This window comes from Mustela nivalis, assembly GCF_964662115.1.
Source record: "Mustela nivalis genome assembly, chromosome: 7".
Classification (NCBI taxonomy): Eukaryota; Metazoa; Chordata; class Mammalia; order Carnivora; family Mustelidae; genus Mustela; species Mustela nivalis.
In genome coordinates, this window is record NC_139026.1 from 30618627 (window position 1) to 30633712 (window position 15086).

Below are 15086 nucleotides of genomic sequence, written 5' to 3' on the forward strand. Positions count from 1 at the left end.
TCCTTAGACTAATCCAAAATCGGATTTCGATCTTAATTTTTTTCACAGGAATCTCATTTATCGTAAATATGAGCTCCAGCAGAGTCCAAATGGTTTGAGTAGTTGGGAGTCAGTCAACTACAGAGCTAGTCAATCAACAGTTTTGACTTATTGCTTAAAAGAATATTGGAGGGGAAGTAATGAGATGGTCAATGATCGAATAAAATATTAAATATTTAGTAATAGTGACTTTCTATCTTATTGAAGCTAGTAGTCTTCAGCAGGGGAGTTCTGACAATCGCCAGATGCTTAGACAAGGCCCAGCTCTCATTTCTAAAACTGTGTTACCTACAAGCACCACAAAGTCCAGCGTTTTCCTGACTTACCCATAAGAGGGTTTCTAAAGAATAAATGTCCCTTAAAAAAAAATGCACTGTTTTTTGATTGCCAGATTCAGAGAGGAGAAAGATTTTGCCACTTCATTTTTCTGTTCTGCTATCTTCTAGAAAACACAAAAAGGCGAAAACCAACCAAACCAAACCAAACTTTTTTTTTTTTTTTTTTTTTTTTTAAAGAATACCTGATGCTGATACTGGTTGTCAGCAATGGGGACCAGACACTTAATATTTTATAATCAAGCACCAGTGATTTTCTGTTCCTCCAGAGAAATCCCAGCAAGCAGCTTGTTTTATGGGTCTCAAGGGAACAACAAATAACCCTCACAACTATCAACTGCCATTTCCCAAACTGCCATAGAATCTTCTAGGTCCAACATTCTGTCATTTCTGAGAAGAGATCATCTTCTAACACATTCTACTTGCTGTTTGAATAGTAATAGCAAGGCTAACCATTCCTCAGGAAGCACTCTATTGTGCTTTGATTTCATCAGTTGGCTGAGACAAAGGAGTCCAAGTCAGGGGAGAGCCAGAGGTCCAATTCACAGTTGCAAACGGGGCTCCAATTCTAATGGGAAGCAGCCAGCAGCTTTGTTTGATTTTCATAAACCTGAAGAGCCAGCAATGAGTTATTACCAGCCCCTGTACTTAAAGTTGTATAATCAGATTACAAAGTGGAAGAAATACTTTCTTCTCTGACCAATGTGCTAGTGTTCTAGCAAGCATCAAAGATGAAAGACACTCAGTGTGAGTCTACTCAGCCAACCCAAAATACTTACAAAAATTCTCAGGTCTACTCCCAGCTGTGGAGGCAAATTTCCTACTGCTCTTCATTACAGGGAATAAAAATCCTCATGAAAATGGTCATAGCTTTTCCTGAAAGACTAGAATGAATTTCACAACAGGAAAGAAGTGAATAAGAAAAGGAGGGGAGGAAGGAGAAAAATAAAGGAAAACAGAGTTTTGTTTTTAAAAAGAAAGAAAGAAGAAATTAAGGCTCCATGCAGACTAAAGACTGCCAAAACATACAAAACTGCACTTTGCAAAGACCAAAAAAAAAAAAAAAAAAAAAAAATCCGCATTTTGGTTTGACCTTTTTTTGCTGTCTCAAATGGAATGTAATTATTCCCAACATACCCCAAAAGGTAAAAACATATTTTTCAGCCTCTCCCCTATGTAAAACAGGGATTCCCACAATGGCTTTAATCATGATGTTACATGTAATCATGCAATAATGGTGTTTGGTAACAGTATTGGAAATAATCCCTGTAGACAAAAGCTCACAGGCAGAGAGGGAGTTTATATGGAGGCAAAGACCACTTAAAGATATTTCTTAGAGGTGTTTTTCTACATAACCTATGTGCTTAAAATGAGTACTTTATTGTTCTAGAGTTAGAAGTTAGGGCAAAACAGAAGGCAAGATATTAAGGTTTTTTAATTTATATATATCTATATCTATACGTATAGATATATCTTTGCCAATATTTTCAAGGGTTTAGCCAAATTTTCTCTACTTCTTCACTTTTAATACTATTTCTTTTTATTTTTTTCTCTTATTTACAGTTACAGGCAAACAACTCTTCTAAGTTTTAGCTCCTTATTTTATTTCCTAGATTTTTACCTTAAAGTATTCAGAAAGTTCTTACCAATTAGCCTGTTTTACTTAACTAAAGTGAGAATCCATATGCCTTTATCTTGTTAATTTCCAATTCAAAGTACGTTGCATTTTAAAAATACATTTTGATCTACTATAATCTGTCATCTCTATGGCATCTCCTGAGTCACCTCTTATGAGCAATTTTATTAATTTCTGCCAGGTTTTAGGTTCTTTTAGTAAAGATATTAAGATGAAGAAAAACCTCAGTAACTGCTGATTGAAATGTCTCATTCTGGGAATCAGAGTACTTCACTTTGTCTTCGACAAATTCTCAAAATTTATAGACACTCTGGACCTTTCTGCTATAGGAAGAAGCTATTCCTCCTTTTATGATGGATGAAAAATGAGTGGAATATAGCTACAAGATGAATAAATAGTCCAATTATTTTCAGGTACCTATTAAAATAACACAAACTGAATGATTTTTTTCCCAATTCAATGGATAGCAGTGAGTACATATTTAAATAATTTTATTTATTATCTTGGAGTACAGATAGTATATTTACCGATTAGAAAATTTTAGTTTGTTTCCAAACCATATATAGAAATGAGATTTAGAAAACAGCTATTTACTTGTGAAATACTTAATACTTTTTAATTATGAAATTATTAACTAGCTTATATCCCAAAGTCAATCAGAGCATTAAAAGATAAAATATTTTATTTTTACTAGCCTATTTGATTAATATACTAGGATTGAGGAAGAGAAATACTACACAGAATTCACTAAGGTAGGCCAGCCTACAGTTACAGTTACGTGTGAGGTCATTTATGATGAGCAAACAATGGATTAGGTAACAATCAGGAAAATTCTGGAAGTTTGAGTTTGTGTGCTTACTAGCAACCACTTTCAACATTTCTGCAAAGCTAGAGAAGGTATCTTCTAATTTAAGTTTCTTTAAGAATTATCTATTGTGTAATATACTGTCGACAGGAGGTCAGTTTTAAAAGAATACTACTGATAGCCTGAAAGACTGGAAAAGAAATTCTTTTTCCCCCTTACACACTGATAGTTCTTATATTTGCATTCCTGCAATTCTTATATTAAAAAACATTGGATTAGCAGCAAGAGAGTTGAAAATGGCAGAAGTTGGGAATGACTGCTATTTCTTTTTTAATTCCACATGCATAAAGGTAAATATTATACAATTTACAGTACTTCACATACTTAAGCTTTTTAGTAGAATGAAGGAGGATATGGCAATAATTTGTATTGCTGAGTCAAATTTACTCTTTTACTGAAAAATACTTTACATATTTAAAATCTGAAGTAAAAGCTTATCATGTATTTTTGACATACTGACTTTGTCTGAGGAAATTAAAATTATGTTATAGTTTCAAACATATTGAAACATTATATGATACATCATACTGTTACAGTTAATATGATTCCAATCATGTTAATTCAAAAAGTTAAATTCAGCTATCAAACTTAGTTTAATAAATCGAATTGATTCCCTATTTGAAATTCATTAACCCAGTTGCTGAATTTTTCCCGTTAACAGTCTAACAGCAAATACTTGATAATATGGAAAAAGGAAAAGAAATTTTATAAACAAATTAGCCAAATATGAATTCAGGTTTATAAATCTAAATGAGAAAAAGATATTAAAGAGATTAGGGGGGTGCCTGAGTGGTTCAGTGGGTTAAAGCCTCTGCCTTCGGCTCAGGTCATGATCTCAGGGTCCTGGGATTGAGCCCGGCATCAGGCTCTCTACTCAGCGGGGGCTTGCCTCCCTTCCTCTCTCTCTCTACCTGCCTCTCTGCCTAATTGTGATCTCTGTCAAATAAATAAAATCTTTAAAAAAAAGAGAGATTAGGATTAATGGATCTCAACGAAACCAAATAAATGTAGAAATTTGGAGCTTCATGTTCATGCCTAAATGAAAGACACATTGTGTCTGATTTAAAGTATTTTATCTCTGCTAGGATGCCTGAATGGAATCAATCTCTTTGACCATTTGAATTTGATTCACTTTTTTTTTTTTTATTTCAGTTAGCCACCTTACAGTACACATTAGTTTCAGATGTAGTGTTCAATAATTTATATATGTTTCCTATAACACACAGTGCTCACTTACTTGCCTGTCCTATTACAATTAAACCTAGAGATGTAAATCATAATGGAATTTATATTCTATGTATGCAGAGAGTTTTGTCTGTTTTACTGCTGTATCCCCAAGTACCCAGCACCATGATCGATAGGTGGTAAATTCTCAATAAATAAATGAATATATTTATTCAGCAACCACAATACCTTCTTCATATAATTTTTACAATCTGTGAGGGAGGCATTTATTCCCTTTTTACAGATGAGGACACTGAAGCACACACAGGGTAAGGAATGTGTTAACTTTTGTTAATTATGGACAAATAATGGAACCAGGAATTCAAATACAGGTTTATCTAGCCTTGTCCAGTATCTTTTTTTTTTTTTTTTAAGATTTTATTTATTTGACAGAGAGTGATCACAAGTAGGCAGAGAGACAGGCAAGGTGTAGGGGGAAGCAGGTTCCCCGCTGAGCAGAGCGACCAATGCGGGGCTCGATCCCAGGACCCTGGGATCATGACCTGAGCCGAAGGCAGAAGCCACTGAGCCACCCAGGAGCCCCCCTTGTCCAGTATTTTGTATTATGAGATCCACTTTTAAAAGGGGGAAATTGTGAAGACAGGAGTAAGAGGGTGAGAAAAAAATAAGAAAAAAACATGGAACATATATCAAAAGACAGAACTTCCTGGAATATTTTTATTGTATGTCATGCATCTCTCTGTCAGAAAGACAGCAGCCTGCAGCTTTTCCAAGTGTGGGCCTATGTGTAAAAGACATAGAATTAAAAAAAAAAAAAACAATGTAATAGCAGCCCATGAAAATAATCAACATCTGCTTTTGTTGGTATATGTACATATATTGGCACAACTGTTTATTTTATAGACCAAGGGTATAAAGGATATACATTTAATGTAGCATAATGTACTAATTACTTAAAATTCCACAGTAATATAAAGTTTAAGCTCCATTCACTTTCCCTGTAAAAACACACTTAACAGTATCTCCAATAGACGAAGAAAACATTATCTAATAAAGATTGATTACTAGAGATCATCTCCACCATTTGAAAATGGCTTGTGATTTTTAAAACAAAAAACTGGCCTTTTCCAGAAAAAGAAATGAAATTGCTCTGTCACTGGATTGTGATCAAGAATATCAGTGGTGTCATATATTTATTCTGAATCATATGGATTAACTGATAACAAAAAATAGCATTTTATCAGTGACTTGTTGCATGTTCTGCTATATTATATTCTCAGTCTCTGACTAAAATTAAACAAATTTGTTAAAATTTAGACTCAGGACCTTATTTTGTAAAGTATTTTTTTGTGATTCTAATTTGATGTTATATTTTTCCTAATTAATTAGCAACTTACTGTTGTTGAAGATTAACACTACTACATTGAGTTTTCTATACTGTTTACTTTTTCCTTGCAGGGTTCCCAGTGCCGATTCCGACACTGCGAAGAAGCCCTTGGCAGTGACACTGTGTGCTCATTATGGAGAGAGGGGAAATGTTTAGATCCACTTTGCAGATTTAGACACATGGAAATGCAGGTAGAATTACTCACCATCATCGTATTTCTTAAAAGCATCTTCCTTCAATAAGACTGAGCTATGTACTCTTACAACACAATAGAGAAAAAAAAATGATTCTTTCTTCCACTACTTAACTTTTAGGCATTTTGCATGCTGCTCAACTTAAATGCTTATAAAAAATGGTAGAGTGTATTTTAGAAAATATCTACTGTATCTTTTACATAGCAGAGTTTAGAAATACTGAATCTCAGGAAACGCACATGATCCTAAGTCAGTAATTGGGATAGTTTTGTCACATTGTGACAATGTGACAATGATATCACAACTATCACATTGTGATAGTTTTGTACTGTGTTGTAGCACATTTGTTTTTTTTGAATGTGGTATCTGATCATTACATTTCCCCCACCTCTTTTGTCTAGCAAAACTGCAGCATTTCATGCTTCTGGGAAACTCAGCCTCTTGGTTGTGTGAAGATCAGTTGTATCTTTTATCACAGCAAACCTCGCAATATCAATGGATTATTTTTGCCACCAAGTAGCAGTGAGTATATTTTTTAAATAACATGCACATGACATATAATGTAGTTTTGGAATAGCAGCATAGAACGATACACTAAAGTATGGCAAAACGAGTGTGGTTTAATAGCCAGTGGATGGTTTGAGATGATTTTACCAAGAAATATAAGTTAAAGCTTAGAATGAGCCATCAAGTAGCCACAGGATGAAGTGAAGAAAGTAAGTTACATTTTCTCTATGCATATCTAAAGTGGACTTTACTCATCTGAACATGAAACGGCTACTGACCTCACTAGGCAGAGGGAAACTGTGTCTCTGCAAAGTGTCATACAGCTGGAGTCAAGCTTAGAGGTCACACCTCGCTGTTGCTCCCTGGGGATGTGCAGAAACCTGTCTTACAGGTAGGGAGAGCAAGGGTATGCTCTGAGCTGCACACTTCAGCTTCTAGAAGAACCGCTATATATGTGGCTCTTTCTAAGCTTCAGCTGCGGAGAAAATGCAGTCCCATTGCTGCCAAAGCTCTGGCACAATTCAGTCTTCCTAGGTGGTACTGAGACTCTATTTTTTGGTGATCCTCGGCCTAGATTCTGGGAAAGGGCTACAAAAGACACCATTCCCTCAACCAGTCAGTGGCAAGAAGCCTGCTTAAAAAGTTGGAACTTGTCAGGTTTCCCTGGTGCTATAGCTATATAGCACTCTTCTGCTGTGGTCCTCATATTTTTCAAGATGGAATCCTTCCAGAAACAAGCTTACAAGCTATTAGTCCTTTGGGATCTGAAAAATTGGCTTCAGGTGATCCTTTGGCAAATGGTAAACATTAGGTCCCTTTATTATGTTCTTTTGGAAAACTCTGACCTCATGGTGTTCATCATATATACAATACCTTAGTCAGTGATTCTCTTCCTGATTAGACTGTAAACATCATGAGGATGGAACTTATAACTAGTTTCCTTAGCAATCCTCTCCACAGTGTCTAGAGCACAGATGTTTAGTAAAACTGGATGAAGACATAGATGGATGGGGATGGTTAGATGACTACTGAAACTACTGGGGACCCACTGCAGGGAAAGTGATTGCACCTACTAACTGATTAACTTGGCTTCATTGGTCTTCACAGTGTAATTTCATTTTACCAGGAATGTTGTATTAAATTCCTTCTACTCCATCAATAGTTTGCTTCTTAATGGCCTATGATAAAATTAGCTATCTTTGGAACTAGTTCTTTCAGGACTAGAGGAAAACAGCCTGCACCTCTGGGCAAAAGAAGGGTAGAATGTCTGTCCAACTGACAATGGCTTGGCTCCTCATTGTTAGAGCACCCTGGGCTAAGCTCTGTAGGGATGTATTTTATTATTCTAATTTTTAGACATGGACTCTGGTGCCCAAACATTACTTCTGGCTTTTCTGGAAGTCTTTTTTTTTTTTTTTTTTTAAGATTTTACTTATTTATTTGACAGAGAGAGAGAGATCAATCGATCACAAGCAGGTAGAGAGACAGGCAGAGAGAGAGGGAGAAGGAGGCCCCCCGCTGAGCAGAGAACCCGATGTGGGACTTAATCCCAGGACCCTGAGATCATGACCCGAGCCGAAGGCAGAGGCCCAACCCACTGAGCCACCCAGGTGCCCCTTTTCTGGAAGTCTTAATTTCTTCAACAGGTGTCAAGGCTGAGCCTGATTCTTAGAATAAGCTTTCCTCTCTCTCATAGGGTCAAGACTAGATCCAAGCCCTGGGACCAAACCCTACGCACTGTACTTCCATTGTAAGAGGGGTCGAGGGGGCTACTCAAACTTCTAACTGGCTACTAATTGGAGGTTCCCATGATCTCCCTCCTCAGATTCTATCATTTGCTAGAATAGCTCATCGAACTTGGGGAAACAGTTAGTTACATTTACCAGTTTATTATATAACACAGGATATCATAAAAGATGCAGATTAACAGCCAGATGAAGAGGTACATAAAACAAGGTCTAGAAGGATCCAGAGCACAGGAGCTCTGTTGTGGAGCTGGGTATGTGGATGTATGTGTTCACCAATTTGGAAGCTCTCCTAATCTCATACTTTTGGAATCTTTATGGAGACATAATTGATTATTAACTCAATATCCAGCCCTCTCCCCTTCCTGGAGCAAGGGAGAAAGGTGCTGAAATTTCCAAGCTTCTAATCATGGCTTGATTTTTCTGCAGACCATTACCGAGAGCCCACCCAGAGTCACCTCATTAGAACAAAGGACACTCCAATCACCCAGGAAATTCTGAGATCTGAGTTCTAGGTCAGGAACGAAGGTTAAAAACAAATATTAGAACAAAAGTTGCCCTGGTACTCTTGTTATTTAGGAAATTACAAGGCTTTTAGGAGCTCTGTGCCAGGAACTGGAGGCAGAGACCCTATATGTGTATTTTCTAGAATTTCACATCAGTGAATATACCAGAAACCCCATCTCTCAAATGACTCACTCCTATCCTTATTTGGTTCCCTTTCATCTCACCCCTCCCCTACCTTCCATTATCAGCAGGGTTCTTTTTCAAATTCCTCAGTGAACATTCCCTTCATATCCACAGCTAATGGAAGCGCAATTTCCTTCTAAGGATCCTACTTCTCCTGCAACACTCTCCAAATGGTGGCTGTTTTTACTTCCAGTTCCCAAGTAGCATTTGACCTGGAGGGGAGGTAGAAGGTTCCCTTGATCCTCATGGCCTTTTTCATGTTCTTTCTCTTCTCCCTAAAACCATTTAGCCTGCATCTAATGCCAAAATATTATATAAAAAAAAAAAAAATATATATATATATATATATATATATATATATCATCATCACCCCTCAGTGTTGCTGGGTTTGTTTTTTGTTTGTTTGTTTTTGGGTGGTTTTTTGTTTGTTTGTTTGCCTCTGTTTACTTCCATCTGGGTCCCTTCTGGTTTTTCAGAAGTCTGAACTCCTGGCTCATTGCCCTCTAACAGTACTCCTGTGTCAATTCTTGGTGATTTCAGTATATAAATACATGACATGCCCATCACGTTAGCCTCAGTTACTTGAACGCAATTCCTTCACTGATCTTATCTTCACCATCTCAGTCACTCCTTCTTAGTCATATCAAAGTGCTAATTATTACATCCCCACCCCAGGATCTCAATTACATGCATTTCATCTTATGACCTATTTTTCTATTTCAATCTTTCCAGAATCCTGACGTAAACAAAGCTTCAAATCCACTGGGATCTCCAATTCATTAATTGTACCATTTTTTCACAATCCCTCACCCCCTGGACCTAAGTTCTAGGACACCATACTTTTTTTTTTTTTTTTTTTTGACTGGCGCTCTATTTTTCACTCTTCCTTGTTTTTTACTCAACTTCCTACATGTGGAATGTTCTAGGAGTTAGTCTTTGGTTCTCTTTTCCTCTCTATCTACTCCCTTGGTAATCTCATATCTCATATCCAATCTTTATTTTGTTCACTGATGAATCCCAAACAGCTAGAGTAGTAACATAATATTATCTTTCACTAGTAGCCAATTCCACCCTGAGAAGTCCTGAGCAGTATGGAATAAAAACAAGTAACTTTTTTCCTTCTGTCCAGACACATTTCTGTGCTCTAGGAAAAAGGATTCAGCTTCCAGACGGCAGGGAATTAATGAGCTTGTTCAAATTATGTATTGAACTGCCGTATCATCTGTTCATTTCGAAAATTATCTCAACACCTCAGAAAGTATAATTTGATCTTTTGTAGACCTGATCTTTCCTACAGTATTTCCAGGAGTACCTATCTACCAAGATTCACATTAACCCAAACTAGGACCCATAAATCTTCTCCCCTTAAATGAAGATTGCATTATAAGGTTGTACCTTTATTAAAATCAACCTTTTTATGTTTCAGTAAGTGCATGGAATTGATAAAGTCAAAGTGGAGTTATGACAGCTTTTTGATAGCAAAATAGAAGTACCAATTCACATATAGCACTGTGGAATTCATATATAATTTTGTCCCTTAGGTTAAAATAAAATAAAATTGAGACATTTAAATATACAACCTGTAAGAATTTCTAGGGCTTCTGCTCGAGGAATTGAGACCCATCGTGAATCGGAGCCATGGCAATGCTATCTAAGTCACCAGCTGTGCTCTCCCAGAATGAGGTGCTTGCCAAAAGCAATTTTTCAATAGTCGATTTGCCATTGTGTGTCTTCTTTAAGCACTAAGTGCAATTATCAAGAGTTCTACATTTTTTGTCTGAGAATATAAAACTGCCAGTTAGTCTTCCTGCAATTTAAACTTTAATCTGCTTGCAAATTAAAAGAGGTTTTTGGACTCTTTTGAAAGAGACTTCATTTAAATATTGCTAAACCAGTCACTTAAAAAAGAAGCTTAATCCCTCTGGTTACCATGCTCAAGTTTAAAAGTAAATAACTGCAAAACCAAAAGATAACGCTAAGAAAACACAATTCAGTTGATATTTGGTGGACATCTCTGAGTACATTTTATATTTTCTTTGCAAGCATGGTAGGTATGTATTCATTCTTTCATGGTATATGTGAGAGGTTAGTGTATTCAGACAAACTCTTGTTTGTGGTGAAACGTCTGAAGTTTTGTTAATGACTTTATTCAAAACACAGTTGCTCAAACACTGAAGCACATTCTCACCTTCTTGCCTAATTACCATGTTATTCTATAATGAAAAACTGAACAGAATAATTTGATTCTTATTTTTTTTCTAAGTCAGTGTCTTAAGGTACCTTGGATAGCTGACTTATCTGGCCAGTTGAAATGAACTTTAGATCAGCTCACTTTAGAAAATCTAGCCTGAATAGATATATGTACATGATCTTTTTATTCTAAGTCTTGGCAAACCACTGCTTACTAGATGGTTCCTAAGTAGTTTAATAAACACTTCGTCTTGAATATTTGAGTTGGTAAAATAGACTAATTTTTTTTGTGGGGGGGTGGTGGAAAATAATTGTTAATGGTTATAAGAGGGAGGAAAAACCTGTTCAGCTCAATTCTTTCCTTTTTTGGGGAGAGGAGGGTGAGTAGAGAAAATGCCATAAGCCACACAGTGGTGATGTTGGGATGTTTATCCTGACTAGACACTGTATCTGTTTGCATCTTTGGTCCAAAGTGCTTCTAACAGTACAACAAAATAGAGGCAAGTACTGAAATGTCAGTTCTCTACACCTAACATTTGTTAGTTTCATTTGGGTCTGAGACCTCCACAGACTTGAGGATTGTATAAACTAAAATTTTATGATTTAATAAAAAATGAAGTAAGGTTACAAGAAACAAGAAAAATCTCATATTCAGTACTTTCAAATAATTTCTTATATTTCCTTGTGGCAGCACTATGTTGGGCACTTTGCATGCCTCCCCACAAAAACCTGCCAAATAGATATTATTAGCATCCCCATTACAGATGGGAAAATTGAGGCCTAGAGAAGCTAAGTATCTGAGGCACTGTACTTGAATTCAAACACAATTCTGTCTGACTCCAAGACTCTCTATGGCATTTCAAGAATATGTCATTTCTTTTGGCCATTTTAGTGGACTCAACCATAAGACCTCCTCATCTGGCTTCTTCCTTTTGAGAGGCTAATTCTATTACCCTACCCTGCAGCCTTCTTTTTAAAGCTATTAAAATCCTTTGCATTTAATAGAAAACCCCCTTTTTTCCTCCTTTAATTTGTAGTAAACAGTGGACTTCTAGCATTTCTGAGTTATGTGTATTTCCATAAATAAGGTTTCCTCTTTCTCTTCTTTTCCCCACTAATTTGTGGCCACACAGTGGAACCTCTTCTTTTTAGTCATCTGAGGCCCAGAAGCTGAGGTACCATCATCTGGTGTTCACCTTATCTGGAGGTCCTCAGCTCTGACTTCCAATTATAATTACTGTGGGGGCTTAAAAAAACAGTAACAACCAAAAATTAACAATAAAAACAACCAAAAAAAGTTCCCAGTCACCACCCAGACCACCAATTAAACCAATCAGTGTTAAGCCAGCCTTCAGTGTACTTTTTTTACTGCAACATTTTATTTCAAAAAAATTTAAAAGAAAAGTTGCAAGAATAGTTCAAAGAACACCCATCCATGTGCTCTTAACCAGATGCACAAATAAAAATTTTGTCAAATTACTTTCTCTTTTCCCTCTATTGTTGTTACATATATGTAAGTATTATATTACGTACATGCATATACTGTATCAATACATACCTATCCCCCCTTTTTTGGAACCATTCAAGTGTTAGTTGCAACTATTAGACATTTCATCCCTGAATACTTCTGTATATATCTTCCAAAATTATCTCCTGCATAAATACTCTATATACAACTATCACATATAGGAGGAAATCTAACAATAATAGATACTAGTGTCTGATAGTCAATCTACAGTTTGTACTTTTCCAAAAATGTTTATTATAGTAGGGCTTCTCAAAATTTAATATTCACAGAAATTACTCAGATATCCAGTGAAACTGCAGTTTGATTCAGTATGTCCAGGCTGGGGCTTAAGTTTCTACATTTCTAACAAGCTGTCATGACAATGTGTTCTTAGAACTACGGGTTGAAGAGCATAGCCTTATAACTATTTGTTTTGTTTTTTTTCAATCCAGGATCCAATTAAGCATCATTTATTACTTAGTTGTCATATCTCTTTAATATCTACATTTCTTTGTTTTTTTTCTTTCATATTTTTGACATTTTAAAGAGTTTTGTCTAGTTGCTTTGCAGAATACCCTTTAAATTGAAATTAATGTTCATTTGTTTTCTGTTAATCAGTTTTAGATTAAACGTTTTTGGCAAGAACACTACAATATATTGTAAAATGTATGCAGGTGTTCTTAATGTCCTAATCAAACTATTGCATGAGGGTGTTCCCAAAGAATTAGTGAAAAGTGAAGAAAAAGAATTGGTGAGGAGCCTTTGCTCTGTGAATCATACAAAAATAATCACCAGTTTTACTCTTTCAAGCAAAGGGAAGAATAGTACCCGATTCCCAAAGAACGTGAATAAAAACAACTTATTTGGTTAAAAATAGCTAAATTATTCAATCAGAAGATTCTTATAACCTCCATGTTTTGCCTGTGCATTTGTGTTTTAGTTAGGAAGGGATTTATAGCAGGGAGTAGTGCATTATGGTGATGACATGCATGTCACCTAAGTGAAAAGAACTGGATTTTTTTTTTGGAAAATTGACTAAGCAAAAACTATAGTGTTTATTCTAGAAATATCTGGACATACCAAGGCAGTATATCATATGGAATAAACAGGACTCTCTTGGTTGAAAAGTAATGATGTGCTGTTAACAGTTAAGAAACTCGTTCCCCTCCTTGTCCCCACTTCACCAAAATCAAAAACAAAAACAAAACAAAAAGCAGGATTTGCCAACTTCCAGAGAGCAAACATTCATACCATGAATGATTTTGAGTTACCAATGTAACATCAATAGGCTTGCAAAATAGCAACTGGTTCTCATTTGCTGATCTGAGCCCACTCCAGCACACCTCTGATTTTAAGAAGACAGACCCACCTCAATTGGATTTAAGGGAAAACTGGAAATTATTAGCTCATGTAACTGAAGACATAAGCCCAGAGCTCACCTCAACCCCCGCTGGATCCAGGGCTTCCTTCACCAACTCTTGGCTCTGCACTTCTTGCCATTCATACGTGGGGGTTGCCCCAGAAGCTCACATCTGGATCTTGGAGGCAGAATAAGCAAGGATGGAGAACCCTGAGTCAGACTGGGTTAAAATCTCAGTTTGCCAATAACTTCCCAATAACCTTGGGCAATGTAATACCTCTGTGGCCCAGTTTTTTCATCTGTATAATAGAGACAGTAATAACTATGTCATGAGGTTGTTTTGGAAATTTGATGTATTAATATCGAATAGTTTAGATATCGGCTAGAATACCTTTTGAAGAATAAGCACTCAGTAGTCTCTTCATCATCATCATCATCATTTTAAATTAACCTCTAAAGAAAGAAATCTTTTTCAAGCTAAAGCCTTAACACTGAACCTCATCTAATGACGCGGGAAACATATTCATATCCTAGGAGTGGTTCAGGCCAAGGGAATAGCTAATCCTGAGGTCTAGGATGTCATCATCACTCAAATTAAATGGACGGAAGATGTGGAAAATTTTCCCAAAGGAAAACTAATGTTCTTTCCTCAAATGAGGGAAGAAATGACTATGCAGCAAACAAAGACACTGATGTTACTACATAATATTAAAAAAAATCTTTTTCCAGTGTTAGATGAAATATATCTGATCACACCAAAATTGGTCTTAATGGCATGGAACTATGCTTTGGGTAGAAAAATCAAGGTGACCAAAATGATCTATTTCTAAAAATTCATAGAAAATACATTACAGTACTTCCTTGAAATGCAAATCCCATGGGAAAGTTATAGTAAAACAGCAAAGGTATAACTATAAGTATCAAAACTCTTAGCACACCATTGTTTTAACCATATTAGAGAAAGTGAATTTAACTGTCTAAATGAAGTTTTTTTTTTTTTTTTTTTGCATTGCTTGATTACCAAGAAATTCACCTGAATTATTTGTTCCATATTTTAACTGGATAGTTTCTGATCACTAAATATGCTGTTTTCCTATACTGTAACTTTCTTCTTCTCAGGTATATTTTAATACCCTCAATGGAAAGGTATAATGAACTTTGATCTTTATTTTTGATGAACTATTCCTTAAAACACATTTTTTAAAAAAAATTTTATTTCTTTATTTGACAGAGATCAAAGGTAGGCAGAGAGGCAGGCAGAGAGATAGGAGGAAGCAGGCTCCCTGCTGAGCAGAGAGCCCCATGCAGGGCTCGATCCCAGGACCCTGAGATCACGACCTGAGCCGGAGGCAGAGGCTTAACCCACTGAGCCACCCAGGCGCCCCTCCTTAAAACACTTTTGATTAGACTCATCATAAATTTAAATAGTTGCAAAAGTTCCAACAT

The 15086-nt window shown here is 36.1% G+C and overlaps 1 protein-coding gene across 4 annotated transcripts in view; it reads left to right on the forward strand.

Annotated features, from left to right (window-relative positions):
* The first annotated feature begins 2841 nt into the window (after window positions 1-2841).
* Window positions 2842-15086, forward strand: part of LOC309868609 (uncharacterized protein C12orf50 homolog) — a 34769-nt gene continuing 22524 nt past the window's right edge. For 3 of the 4 annotated variants that reach the window (XM_082738665.1, XM_082738666.1, XM_082738667.1), the window contains exons 1-3: window positions 2920-3165; window positions 5519-5638; window positions 6043-6163. In XM_082738665.1, the coding sequence (XP_082594791.1) occupies window positions 3112-3165; window positions 5519-5638; window positions 6043-6163 (295 nt within the window). In that variant the 5' untranslated portion in view covers window positions 2920-3111. The other variant, XM_082738668.1, reaches the window with a different exon arrangement.